This window comes from Dipodomys ordii, unplaced genomic scaffold (assembly GCF_000151885.1).
Source record: "Dipodomys ordii isolate 6190 unplaced genomic scaffold, Dord_2.0 Scaffold43, whole genome shotgun sequence".
Lineage (NCBI taxonomy): Eukaryota > Metazoa > Chordata > Mammalia > Rodentia > Heteromyidae > Dipodomys > Dipodomys ordii.
The window spans coordinates 11,068,114-11,082,567 of NW_012267259.1; the positions used below are offsets into that span (position 1 = coordinate 11,068,114).

Here is a 14,454-nt window from a genome sequence, read left to right on the forward strand (position 1 = left end):
TTTTGGTAAAATAAGTGAGTTTTGAATTGCATGTTTGAGATAAAATGTAACAATTTCTTTTCTTTGTTTTCAGTTGTTATACCACATTTGCATAAGTTAGCCTTAGTGAACAACTTACAAATTGTGGATTCTAAAAGACTGGATATTGCTACCCATCTATTTGAAGCCTACAGTGCACTTTCCTGTTGTTGTATCCTTGCTTTGTTACAGTGTGTCTGCCTTTACAATGAACTTACACTTGTGAAAGTTTGAAAAATAGAACCAACATAGTATTGTAGAAATTTGATTTGACTTGCCCCATTCCTGTGCTCAACTTTAAGTCCTCTATGTTCTACAGCTTTTAAAACATAGATGAGTTTCTTAACCTGATTTTATTTATATTAGTCAGGTAAAACTGAATGAGGACTGAAGGGCAGAATGAATTATAGCTGAGACTTCTGTTAATCAAATTCTAAAGCCGTGTATATATCCTGGCATTGGGTTTTTGATGATTGTGTAATTCAGTATCAGTTGGGATACTGAGAATTTCTCTTTAAGAACTACAACTCAATAGAAAAGTACTGAGCCAATATGGCTAATCATCTACAGGGATTATTGTATAGATAGAAAACTTAAAGATCATCTAGGCTCATATCAGCCTCTATATTGTAAATGATTAATCTAAGTCTTGAAGGCATTAGTGATCATTTCTGTTTTTAAAAAGTTAAAAATTGACTGGAGCAAAGAAACAAGTTATCCTGTGCATAGTAAAAAAAGAAGAAGGAAGTAGGATGGACAAAGTGAAACTCCAATTTGTGCTTCTTATTAAAAGGCAAAAGAGCTCAAGGAAACGGAAAGAAAAGGTTGAAAAAAGAAGGGAGGGCCAACAAATACTCAAATCGAACTCCTAAAGTCCATACTAGACAGCATCATGGGATAATTATGGCAGAAAAGATAATAGAGGTTCTCAGTAAAAAGAAAAAAAAAGTAGAGAGAAAAGGCATTTTCAAGATTAATATTTGGGATTGTACCAGCTTATACTCATAAGCAAGTGAACAAAGAATTTTAAATGAGATTAGTAAATGCGAAATACCACTGACATTTGTTGCCACTTATTTTTTTCCCCTATGAAATGTACCAATGGAAAGATTTTTTTTTGTTCAGGAAAAATTAAATGTCTGTATGTTAGGGAGCAGTTTGTCATTTTGGAATTAGGCAGTCAGAAAATAAGGTGCATTATTGAATGCATTTTATCTTTGGAATCTACTACAAATGATCTACTCATGTTGATGATAGAAGGTACTATTTTTATAAAGTGGGCAGATACTATATTCTAATGATTTTATAATGCCATTCTCTGTGTCCTGCATAAGTTTAACTCCACTAAAAGCAGAAGTTACTATCATTCCTGATTTATCTTGTTGGCTTTTTCAACTCTGAGAAATTAAGAGGAAGCAGAAAGAGGAACTGATATTCTGAATTGGCAAGGAAGAATTCTTCAATGGAGAAGTGACAGGAAAGTAGTAAAGTACACTAAAGTAGTAAAGGCATGTCAGGGTTTATAAGTGTTTTTATTAGATCCTGCAAACTTTTGTGTTTAAGACTTAAGCAAGAACTCACATATAACCTATTTTGCATATTAGAAAGTTTCTGAAGGATTGTACCTCAAGGAAAAATAGGAAAGTCAAAACAGTCTATAAAACTAAATTTTCTAATGAGAAAGACAAGTGGTTCCTGAAGAACATAAAAGAACTATATATAGAAGATACCAGATTTTGATATGCACAGGCTCTTACTGAAATTAGTATAATAAAAGGTCATCAGGAGGACAAAAGGGAAGGCCTCCTTAACTGGAGTCTTTGTTCAGACACTACAGTTCTTAGTTTCCCATGAGGCAGACCTTGTACTAGAGTCAGGAGTATCCTAGTCATTAATAAAACAGCACTGCCCAAGTTTGTTGCTATGTCCCGTTTCAGTCTGAGCAGCCAGAACATGAGCTCCTTTTAATAGTGACAGAAGTTTAAATGTATAACATTTGACACTATAGTAATTCAAGAAATCATGCTGATGGGCTGGGAAGGTGGCTCAGTGGTAGAGCGCTTGCCTTGCATGCATGAGGCCCTGGGTTCGATTCCTCAGCACCACATAAGCAAAAAGCCAGAAGTGGCGCTGTGGCTCAAGTGGTAGAGCGCTAGCCTTGAACTGAAGAGCTGAGGGACAGCGCCCAGGCCCAGAGTTCAGGCCTCACGACCGGACCCCCCCCCAAAAAAAAAAAAAACAGTATCTAGAAATTTATGACAGGTTTTAAAATAAAGATTTATTCTATAAAGGATTGTAAATTTAGTGGTATTCTGGCCAAACTAATTAGAATTCAGACATTCAATGAATTGTGAATTTAGTTCAAATTAAATGTGAATTACAGCTGTGGAAGAGGAATGTTATTCATTAATAAGGGAGTAATTTCTGAGTGAACTATGTGTACCCTAATTCTTAATTGCTTAACCTAGAGCAATTAATTATAAATTGACTCAGATATTAAAAACTCAGAAGTGTTTTCTTTACTGCTGATTACCAGGAATAAATGTTTCATTCTATCCATTTACACACACACATACATTTTGTGGCTCTCTGAAATATGAGAACCCTTACTTTAGCATTTCTGATGACAATTCCATGTATACCCACCATTTTAGCCACATTTGGTTAACACAACAGAAGCACAGTGAAGAAATAAAAGGCTTCCTACCTAAACACAAAAATCCCTAAAACCAAAAAGTTCTTTTCAGTTGCCATACATTAAATTTGAATATTAACTGTTTCTCTCAGTTAACTAGTTATGCTGTAGTTTGACCTGCCTCTTGCTCTTGCTAGACAAGCACTCTACCATTGAGCCATGCTTCTAGCCATCAGAATATTATTTGAAAATGTATGAAATTTTAGAGAAAAAGAGACAATTTATATAGGGAAGTACATATTACATGAAATTTTGTGAATTTACACATAGGAATTTAAAATAGTATCGTTTGTCATAATATATTAATAGTATAAGGAGTTTCATTATGATAATTCCATAATCCCCCTATTTCCTGCTCCCTTAATCCCTTCCCTACATCTCACCTTTTCAAGCAGTATTTGCTGGGTTGTTTGCAACTTTCTAAGATTTCTTGTTATATATAGACCCTTTTAAAATGCAAAAGAAAATCACTTTATATGTATAATCATGTTTTTCCATGTTACCATATCTTCAGTTTTATTACTGATTTTTAAATCTCAAATCAAATGAATTCCCTTGTTTTTTATCACTGAGCATGAACTTTACTCAACTCACTCAGTTTAATTCCATTTTAAATTGTATCTTGTCCCTCCTATATGCTATATATAGTTATTTCTAAAAGCTAACTACTTTTGAAAACATATATAATTCCCTAATATCAGCTCTTTGTGTTCAAGTAAAATGTCTTTTTGTGGGGCTGGGAATGTGGCTAGCATGCATGAAGCCCTGGGCTCAATTCCTTAGTGCTATAAACAAAAAAAAAATTTTTTTTAATGTCTCTGTCCAGGGATTTTTGTTGGAGAAGTTTTGATTAAAGTATTGATGTGCAGGCAGAAAATATGTGCTTAAATGTTTTGATATCCTATAGTCATTTAGAGTAAAATTCACTGAGCAATTATCAAGGGCTATCCCTCTCTTCCTAGATGAGCTTGAGCCTAGAATAGAGCCTTTTCTCAAGATCTTCACAGCTGAAAGGGGAATGGGAGGTGTTTAAAAGTATAATTAAACAAAAAGACACTAGCCAAAGCCAAAAAGAGAAGAAAAGTTTAAAACAATGCTTATAACTTTCCAAGGAAGAAATGTTCAAAGAAGACAGAGAATTGCAATGCAAAAGACTCAGCACTGTGCACAATGAAGCATATACAGAGGAGTATTTGGAGCTCTTAGTACAGCTAGAGCAGCCTGAGAGAGAATAGCAGCAGTAGTTGTGTGAAGATGGGCAGGCGCAGAACTTTGCATGCCACACTGGTTCATCCTCTTAACTGATGAAGTTGGCAGACATCAGTAGACATTACATACTATCTTAAACTTTGTGGACATGACAGTGTCTGCCCTAAATACTCAACTGAACTTTGCTATGTGATAAGAAAGCACATTGACAGTGAATCCACATGGCTGTGTTCCACAGCTTGTTGGACTTGGCCTGTCCCCTGGAGTTTCCTAGCTCTTAGAAACTTTGGTTCTTCAGTTTTAGGGTCCATCAGACTCACCTGGAAACTTTCAGAGACTGAAATTGAGATTTAGCAGATGTAGGTTGGGGTCTAAACAGTTGCATTGAGAAGTTACCAAGGAACGCTGATGTTCCCGGTGCGGGGAGCACTGGTTGACGAGCCCTGCTTTTTAAAAGCAGGTAGAGCATGTTGGAAAGTTTTTTGAGGTGTGCATGATGAAATAAATACCCTTGTGAGCCTTTTTTTAGGCCTTGTTTCTAATTGGCTTAATCCCAATACATTGTAAATATATTAGCTATTCCTGCTTTCATTTTACAGCTGACACAGAGGTAGATAACTTGCTCAAAGATCACAAGGCTACAAAGGAGGAGCTACAATTCAAATCTAGGCATTGTGGTTTTAAGACTGAGATCTTAACTGTATCATAATGCCTATAAATAGCAGTGGCTATGAGAAGTTAATGGATTAGAACTATTTCAGATAGGACCTCATCTTGGCAACAGATTAGGAGTGAAGGACAGTAGAATCTTAGGATCCTAGATCTCTGCTTTGAAAAATGTAAGTGCATGGTGGCTCAATACAACAACACAGAACTATCAGAACAACTGTTATGAAAAGGAGCATTTAAAATATGACTTAGGTAGTGGTACTGTGGCTCAAGTGGTAGAGCGCTCACCTTGAGCTAAAGAGCTCAGTACAGCACCCAGGCCGAGAGTTCAAGCCCCAGGACCAACAAAAAAAATAAACACATAAATAAATAATAAATATACTATGACTGAGATTTAAAGACATTAGGATGTGATTAGTAATGAGAATAGTTAGCATGAAGGAAATGGTAGACATCACTTGTATAAGGGATTCTCATGCATCACATAAATCTCTTCGCCAAGCCGTTCTCACTTCAATTTTACTATTCATGCTTCCAGATGTTTCCATCATTGTCACCGCCCTCCCAGAATATTATTAAAATTTGGTCATACATCTCAGATGTGGTCAGACCCATACATCCTCTTTTCCTACATATAAATGAATGTCATTTATATCTTTTTCATTGAGTTTTGTACAAAAGGACAATTGTGCTGTAAACCTCAGATATCAAGGAAAAATACTTGGTCTTGAATAGAAGTTTAACAGTGGGTAAGTGGAGAGCTGGGGGTCAGTGCCCAGGCTCAGAGTTCAGGCCCCACAAATGACCAAAAATAAGGTTAGCCAGACCCATTTCAACAAAGAATTGGGATACAGTATTGCACACCTATAATCCCAGTTTACGTGGTAGGCATGGATAGGAGGATCTCAGCCTGAGTCTAGCCCTAGCAAAATGCAAAACTGTCTTACAAATAAAGGGGTTGGAGGTATGGCTCACATGGTAGAATGTGTGCTTAACCATGTGCAAGGCTCTGAGTCCCGCCTCCAACTTCACAGACACACAAAAGTGACTATTTCAGACACTAATCAGACAATGCAAGGAAGCCAGATGCAAAACTATTGGAGGATCTCAGTTTTAAAGTATCCATGATGGAAACAAAAAAAGAACAGCAGAAGGGATGTTTCCATAGAATAAGGTCACAGAACTTGATGACTGGTTTGAAGTAGATGAGGAACTATTATATTACTGTTAGGAAGAGAGGAAATGGCATTTCTAAAGTTGGATGTTTAAAAGAAGAAAAAAAAAAGCCTGAGCTCTTGGCTTTCTTCAGCAACAGTAGTGATGTGGGACTTGCCCCAGGAAAAGAGGCCTGCTTCAGTACATGTTTTAGTGTTGTCAAAATTCAAAAGTTCAAAAGTTAGTTTTGTAATTGGAGAATCAAAAGCCAAACATTATGGAGAGTTTACTTCATGGATAGAGAGACAGCTCCTATTTTGTAGTACCAGAGTCATCTAAGACATGAAGAGAAATGACTAGAAGAGATTTCCATGTTGGGAGTTGTGGTTCTGTGGTGCTCACCTTGAAAGAATCCCACCTAGATTCCCTCGGTGGGGCGTTCACTGCAAGCTGTAGTTAGAGCTTGTGCACCAGCAGCTTGCAGCTTGCCAGACATCACCCCTAGTCTGTTCAGACACATCTAATTGATCCTCGGGCTACTCTCCAGTGGAGAGTGCAAGCTTGCTCACAGGTTAGCATACTGAACCAGTGAGATCAGAAGCATCTTGACCAAAACCACAAAGGCAGTAAACTGGGTTTCCTGAGTCTATTGTAGGACAGTTGTGAGACCACTAAGAAATCGTGCTTGATCAGTATTCTCTTTTCTGTTCAGTAGTGTATAAAATTTGCATGTTTAGTGTCCTTTGGCTCTGTTTACTTCATGTACACCAGGTTGGTAAAACTCAGGAAATTTGAAAATTATTGATTAAAATGAATAGAACTGGTCATTGAGGACATGTTCACTTCACAAAAGGATGAGATTCGGGCTGGGAATGTGGCTTAGTGGTAGAGTGCTTGCCTAGCATGCATGAAGCCCTCGGTTCAATTCCTCAGTACCACATAAACAGAAAAAAATGGAAGTGGCACTGTGGCTCAAGTGGTAGAGTCCTAGCCTTGAGCAAAAGAAACTCAGGGACAGTGCTCAGGCCCTGAATTCAAGCTTTAGGAGTAGTGGGAAAAGAAAAAAAAAAATGAGATTCCTGTCAGCACTGTCCAAACCTGGGTGGTTTAGTATGCTCATAATGGAGAGACAGATTGACTGTGGGAGCTAAATGAAGTGCTGCCATTAAAAGATCACACACTAAAACTAGCCGCCTACTCTAATGTGTGTAGCACTGTGCTAAGCACTTTCCACTTGTGTAGTCCTGCCAGTTCTATAAGGACGGGCTCCAGGCCACACAGCTAGTAAACAAAGCCAAGAGCCTGTCCTATCACAGACGAGGTCTTAACCACTCTTGTGTCCTTCAGATTAATACAATACATATGAAAGTATATGGCCTCATAGGGTCTGTGAAAACTCCCCTGGTAAATACTAGTTTCCCTTTTGTGATGCTCATTGAGAATATTAATGATGTATTGCTAGAGAAATGAAAAAATGGTTTTGGCTTTTGGTTGCTTTTCATGACTTATATTTCTTTCCCAGCTCGATGTCGATTGCTGCCAGCTTAGTAAGCGAAGACACGAAGACCAAATTTTTGAACAAAATGGGCCAGTTGACAACATCAGGTGCCATGTTGGCCAACGTGTTTCAGAGAAAGAAGTAGAAGAAGAAAAGAAGCCCCTGATAAACACTAAGATGGACCTCGAGCAGACCAGTTCCTTGTACTTGAAGTACTTGCCTTTTTTATTTCTCAGTTTTATGTTACTGCATTATAATTTTATCCTAACCTCCAAAGATATTTGCACTGCTTTTGATTATTGCTGTATTATCTGTTGATTTGGGGATTACAACTATGGTATTAGAAGATTGATTTGATGGTCTGTACCAAGTCCCTCTTCTATGTTCTTATATTTGAAAATTGTTTTATGTATATATATGTATATGTACATATATATACATAGTAGAAGGTTTTTGTTTTTGTTTTTTGTCTTTTATTTTTGGATGGGATATTAGCAAATATCTATTATACTCTAAGCTGTTACAATGGTACTTAAAATAATGTAAATTGAAGTCATTGTTATAAAGTAATAAAAGTGGAGATTACGTAAGTATTTAAATTATGGAAGAATAATGTCGACTTTTTATTGTTTCTTAACTGACTAGAAAGAGCCACCAGCATTACTCTGTGCCTTTTGGACTTGAGCGTGTGAGTTCTGTAGGGATTGCGTGCATTCCATTCACACAGTATTTCCTTAGGCTGCTGTGATGAACTTGAATTCCAGATCCTACAGTAATTAGATAATGAAACGTCCAACATTTCCGAGCTCTCATGAATATTCTTTAAGTGCTATTTAAACCTCCCCAACACTTACATGCGTATAATGGACTTAGCTGAAGAAAGACTGCACTGAAGCACTGGGGAGTAGTTATCCAAGGTGAATTCTAGTAGATTCAATTGCTCAAAAATAAATGTAACTAAGAAGAGCTAATAATTGTGTTTCCACCCAAAATTGAAATGCAGAAGAAAATGTGGTTTAAATCTAAAATTTAACACTTATGCAAAACATTTTACTTAAGAGGTTTTCTGGTGATTTTAATTTTACTTTTCCATCCTGTGTGTTACAGAGAAGTACTGCGAAGTTAAGGACATTTTGGGACTGCTTTTTTTCCCTCTGAACTGAAAGCGACATTAACTAAATTATTATTGGTTAGTTGCTACCTTATCCCTTAAAGTCAGTGACGATTCTTGTGTTTGGTATATTTCCGTAGCCAAAAGTTAATGTACAGTTCCACTGGGATTTGATGGCTTTCATACAGTAATACAACTTAAAGTAGAAAGGAGTGCTGGACATTGGGGTGCTTGGTTTGAGGGATTATTGTGAGGCCTTTTTGAAAAATGAATATTTTGATAAAGAGAATTCTCATTTGAGCACAGTTGATACATACAGGGATTCTCCTATTTGTTGTATAAAGCGGTTTAGTACACTTGGAATATAGTTGGATTACATTCACTTCCTGGGAAAGCTAGGTTACCACACATTCAAGCTTAGAAAATGATTTGCCATAGGCAAAGCCATTTTAAAAGTTTATTCTGAAACTTATTTCTTTTACCTACCATGAAATGATTGTTGACTAACTGGTCTTTCTGAAAACTGTTGGATTCTAGGCATTCCTGAGAAGTTGAAAGTGGCTACCTTTCATGTCAAAAATGTTGATCTATTATAAATAAAATGTTTTTGCATACTTGTTTTTGTTTTGTTTGTGTCATGTGTTTTGGTTTGAAACACAATCAAAAGTAACAAAACATATATTCATGAAGATATACTAATATTTTAGAAATACAATCCAAATAAATAGCTTACTTTGACATAATCATTATGATTTAACATGATTTTTTAGTAAAATGTGAACTCTCTTTACAGAGAAGACAATCATTTTTTCCAAGTACATTCTTCTGACACAGCATAAAACTCCCATGGTCATTCCTTTTAATTGAGTGTAATTTACAAGTTTTCAACCTAATGAAAAGCTAACTTGAAATTATATCTGTATTTTCAAAGCAATTTTTCAGAATTCCAGTGGTGCCTTAATTATCAATTTAGCTGAATTCCCTCAAGTTTAATGCTTGAGTGGAAGCAACTCTACCTCTCTTACATAGGTTTCTGACCTTTATCCTTCACCCCTTTTCAAAGATAAGGTTTGTTTTCTTTTGTTTTTAGCTAAATAGTAAATTAGCATTCAGCCTGAATGAAATTGCAAGTCATTGAAACCAAGCCATGATCTTTTCTTGTTCTAAATTTCCACCAGTATCTCTACTATAATTCTAGTGGAGGACACAAGTCTATATTTTTTTCTTACAAAAGCAATGCAGGTTTAAATTAGTCTCTGATAAAGTTTGGGGAAGTGCAGCCATTAATATTGTCTTTTCTATGACTCCATTTTTTCAGACAACCTATTTGGACTCTAATTTGATCTTTAAGGGCATAATTAAATACCACCTTTGTGTTAAAACTGCAGTAGCTAACTACAGCAAATATTTTGTGCTGGTTACCATTTACTGTTGTTTGGATACAGAATGTGTGTTTGAATAGTTTTGTAAATGACAGTTCTAGTTTCTGATTCTCCAAATTGACCAAGTAACAAAACTATGTTGGATATCTCTTATACACAAATTACGCCGTTAATTTAGCCTTTCATCTGAATAGACTTGTTTGAAAGTTCCAGCATAACTTTACAGAAGACTTGTTTTCTTACAATGTTATCTCAGTATATTTAGAAGTAACAGGCAATACTGTACCACTGAAAAATAATAAATAGATCTGGAAAGTATCTGCATATTAGCAAAATAATTGTTTTAGTCCATTTTTATACCACATACAGATATATTCTCTGTGCATTTTGTTGCTGAATTGGCATTTGGATTATAATTTTAGAGTGGCATATTTCATCATTCATGTTTCCTGTTCAGGACCAACTACAGGAAATTGGTTGGTTGCTTGGTTGGTTGTTATATACCCTGAGCTGGCCTTGAATTTGCAATTCTCCTGCCTTTGCCTTCCAAGAGCTGTGATTATAAGCATGTGCCACTACCTCAAGCCAGGAAACTGTTTAGATTCTTGTTTCCTGGCTGACTTTATTTGCATGTTTAAGAAAAAAATCTTAAAATAAGAATTCCTATAAGACCACACCAGTCATAATATACATCATAGTTAATGTGAACTTAACACAAAAAACCTAATTATGTTTTTATAATATATAGTATTTCTTTCCATTTTGAATTGTAAAGAATGTAAATTATTTGCCTTTCTCCAGAGAAGAAGAAATCAAGAATTATGTCCAAAGTTTATCTACACAAAGTACTGTTACTAACATCCTTATTTTAAAAACTAATCCATTTTGTGCAGGTTTTTGTTTTTTGGCATGTCTTTGTCTGTGTCTGGGAATGCTAGTTCAAGCAAAGCCAACCCAGGAAGGAAAGTTCATGAGACTTTTATCTCCAATTAGCCACCAAAAACACCAGAAGTGATGGTGTGACTCAAGTGGTAGAGAGCTATCCTTGAGCAATAAAGCTAAGGGACAACCCCTAGCTAGTTCAAGCCCCAGGACCAACCCCGGCATATGCACCCATACCAGGACCAACCCCCGCACATGTGCACATATCCGTACTCACACACACAAAAAAACTTGAATTAAGCACAGTAATCAGCTTGGAAAAATTAGAATTCATAATTCAAGTTTCTTGCTGAAACTATAATGTCTCCCTATCTTCAAAAGTAAATGCTAAACATACCAAACTTGGAGGGTGTTTTGTTTGCTGTACTACTAAAACCCTCCCGGTATTGTAAGTATTGTCAAGAAATCATGGGAAAATGACAGCAGACTTGAGATGGCAGATGTCATGATTTTACAGAATGCAGATTTAGTTTCAGTCTAAACAATGCCTCTCACTAGGTTAGCCTTTTCTTACCAAACTAAGTAACCCCCCTATAACTATTTCGTACCACCTGCCTTCTCATGAGTAGCTTTATCAGTATCAGGTGGCACTAGGTTTGAACTCAGGACCTTGTGCTTGCTAGGCAAATGTTCTCCCACTGAGTTCTCATGATGCTAGTTCTTACTGCTATACTAATTTTTTCAGAAATGTGTTTTGCTCTGAGCTGATTTTGGATTGCAGCCCTCCCCAGACTACAGCTCCCAAGTAGCTGGAATTACAGGTATACCCCTTCATGCTTGGCTTGTTCTCATTAATTTTGTTCCTGGGTTAGCTACAAACCACAATCCTACCTCTGCTCTGGGATGACAGGCAGGAGGGCACCATACCTTTCCTTCATTCTCTTGCCTCTCCCTCCCCCAATGGTAGGTTCTCAGTAATTGGAGAATTAGTGAATTGCTGAGCTTGATATCATTTCTGTACAAGAATACCAGTTAAAAGGAATGGTTTACAATCAAGATTAAAGGTCCCCCAAAGCAGTATATTTGCTAAGAAAGACTAATGACTTGATAATGCCATTCTGTGTTGACAGGAGAATGGTATGTTTTGCATCTTGACCTCAGCAAAGTATCTGATTGTTGCTTATAATACCCTTAATTATATTCCAGTTTGAACATATGAGCTTAATAAAAGAGCAAGCTAAAATTTTAAAAAATAATAAGAGCAAACCGAGTGCCAGTGGCTCACGCCTGTAATCCCAGCTACGTGGCAGGTTGAGATCTGAAGATCACAGTTCAAAGCCAGCAAGGGTAGAGTCCATGCGACTCTTATCCCCAAAAAAGCCAGAAGTGAAGATGTGGCTCAAGTAGTAGAGTGCCAGCCTTGAGCAAGAATGCCAAGCAAAAGTGAGGCATCCCTAAGGTTGGTTCCTTCATAGGACATGTGCCAGTCATGTGTCCCCTGCTGCATCACTCCAAAGGAAGAGGAATTAAGGAGACTGAAGAAAATGTTCACAATAAGCTGGTTACTGCTATTTTCTTGAATAACCAACTCCTTTTTCACTGTTCTAGAGAGAGGCCTGCACTTTATGCTACCAGCCATGGCCAACTTGTTAGCAAGCAAGCAGGATAAACTTCCTGCCTTTTGTAGTTTTTCATAGCAGGTTAGCGCTTATTAGCAAGCTCTGCTGATACTGAAGCCAACGAGAAATTTCTCTCATGAGTCCTCATAGTAACCTTTAAGTCATCTCAATCTACTTTGTCCCTGAGAATGTTAATGTGATCTATTCTCAACCCAACTGCCTGTAAAAAAAACACAAAAATGTCTTCCTTAAGGAAAGAAACCATAATCCAAGCCTTAATCCAAGTTTTTGTCTTAAAATCTGCAAACAATTGGAGAATTATCACTTTTGGAGAGAAGATCAATTAACTATACACTACTAGGGAAGAAAAAGGTCAACTGACAGAAGGATCATGCACAAACTTTATTTTAATACACAACCAAGAAAAAATGTTCTCTCTAAAGCAAAAGATAGAAACCACAATGTTTTCCTACTGTGTTGGGGGTGTCATGAGCTGATAATGCATTTGACTTACTCTGCATCAACACTGGTTTCCTGGTGGCTTCTATTTAATGGGTTTTATAGTAGATACATGAAGAAGAGCAAAACGTTACAGTGTCAGTAATTAAGAACTCTTCACTGTAACAATTTGTAAAGTCTTACATTTACTTAAATTCATCTTTTATATATTCTCTGAGTTCTGTACCTGGTAGCAGCTATTTTTAATATCACCACCTGAAAAACATTCATAAACTGATCCCTTCTTATTCTTGAGACTTTCATAACCATTTCATTTACAAGATTGCACCTGTATTTTGATCTTAAATTAAGACCAGCTCAGATGGAATACAAGACTTGCAAGCCATCCACCAGGAACAAAAATGATAACCACATTCTTATTTTACCTTTTTAATTTGGAAAGCTAGAGTTTATACAGAGTGGGGATTTCCAGGGTGTGGCAAACTGTCCCTAAATCCTTTTCAGTATAAACCTGTGATGCTAAATGGGCATACTATGCTTCATTTCATCCCAGCAAAAAGAGGATTCATTGTCAGCTCATTACTTCTTTAAAAAAAGAAAGAAAACATTTAACTTTAATAAATATTAAGCATTGGTTGTTTAAAATACACTTGTATGCTTATTATACTTAACTAAAATTTGTGTAGGTACTTATAAATGTCTTTTATTTATGTACTTGGGGGGGGTGCCAATACTAGGGCCTGAATTTAGGGCCTTGGCACTGACCCTTAGCTTTTTCACTCGAGGCTGGCACTCTACCACTTTAGACACAGCTCCACACTTCAGCTCTTTTTTTTTTTTCATTCTTTTTTGGTTGATTAATTGTAGATAAGAATCTCATGGTATTCCCTGACTGGGCTGGCTTCAAACCTCAATCCTCAGATCTCAGCCTCCTGAGTACAGGCGTGAGTCCCCACCACCCTGTTTAAATGTCTTTTAAAGCACAAGTAACATCAGAAATAGCTTCTGTAAATGATGCATAACTACTTTAGCTATCATTGTAAGCCATCTTCAGTTAATATAGAAAAACATTAGCGACAGTTATTTTTCTGAATTGCGATCAATAGGAAAACAACATCTTTGGCTCATTTTAATAGATTTTATTAACAAACGCGGGCTGGGTGCAGTAGTAACATAATCCCAGCTCCACAGGATTGCATTGGTAGGATGTCAAGCCAGCCTGGGCAAAACATGAGAACTTATATGAAAAAAAAGGGGGGCTGGGGTGTAGCTCAAGTGGTAGAGTGCCTACTTTAGGAAGCAGTTTCGATTCCAGTAACATCAAAAATGGTCATCTAAATTCATGTCTATAAAATATTTGAGTTCAGTGGTAGTTCTGTAAAGATAGAAATACAGGGGCTGGGAAGGTGGCTCAGTGGTAGAGCGCTTGCCTTGCATGCCTGAGGCCCTGGGTTCGATTCCTCAGCACCACATAAGCAAAAAAGAAAAAACCAGAAGTGATGCTGTGGCTCAAGTGGTAGAGCGCTAGCCTTGAGCTGAAGAGCTGAGGGACAGCGCTCAGGCCCAGAGTTCAGGCCCCATAACCGGACCAAAAAAAAAAAAGATGGAGTCTCTTGAACTTTCTTGGCCCGGGGGTGGTGGGGAAAGTGGGGGACCTAGGCTGGAAGGAACCTCAATCAGCTTCCCAAGTAGCTAGGATTACAGGTGTGAGGCCACCAGCACCCAACTGACTGACAACATTTCAACTTTACCCTGGT

At 37.1% G+C, this 14,454-nt stretch overlaps 1 protein-coding gene across 1 annotated transcript in view; it reads left to right on the top strand.

The window, feature by feature from the left end:
- Kiaa1468 (KIAA1468 ortholog) overlaps window positions 1–8,974 on the top strand; it is an 81,341-nt gene extending 72,367 nt beyond the window's left edge. Inside the window, exons 26-28 of the mRNA XM_013018894.1 lie at window positions 74–246; window positions 6,462–6,517; window positions 7,209–8,974. Of these exons, the coding sequence (XP_012874348.1) occupies window positions 74–246; window positions 6,462–6,517; window positions 7,209–7,389 (410 nt within the window). The 3' untranslated portion in view covers window positions 7,390–8,974. The remainder of the gene's footprint in view (window positions 1–73; window positions 247–6,461; window positions 6,518–7,208) is intronic.
- The last annotated feature ends 5,480 nt before the right edge of the window (window positions 8,975–14,454 follow it).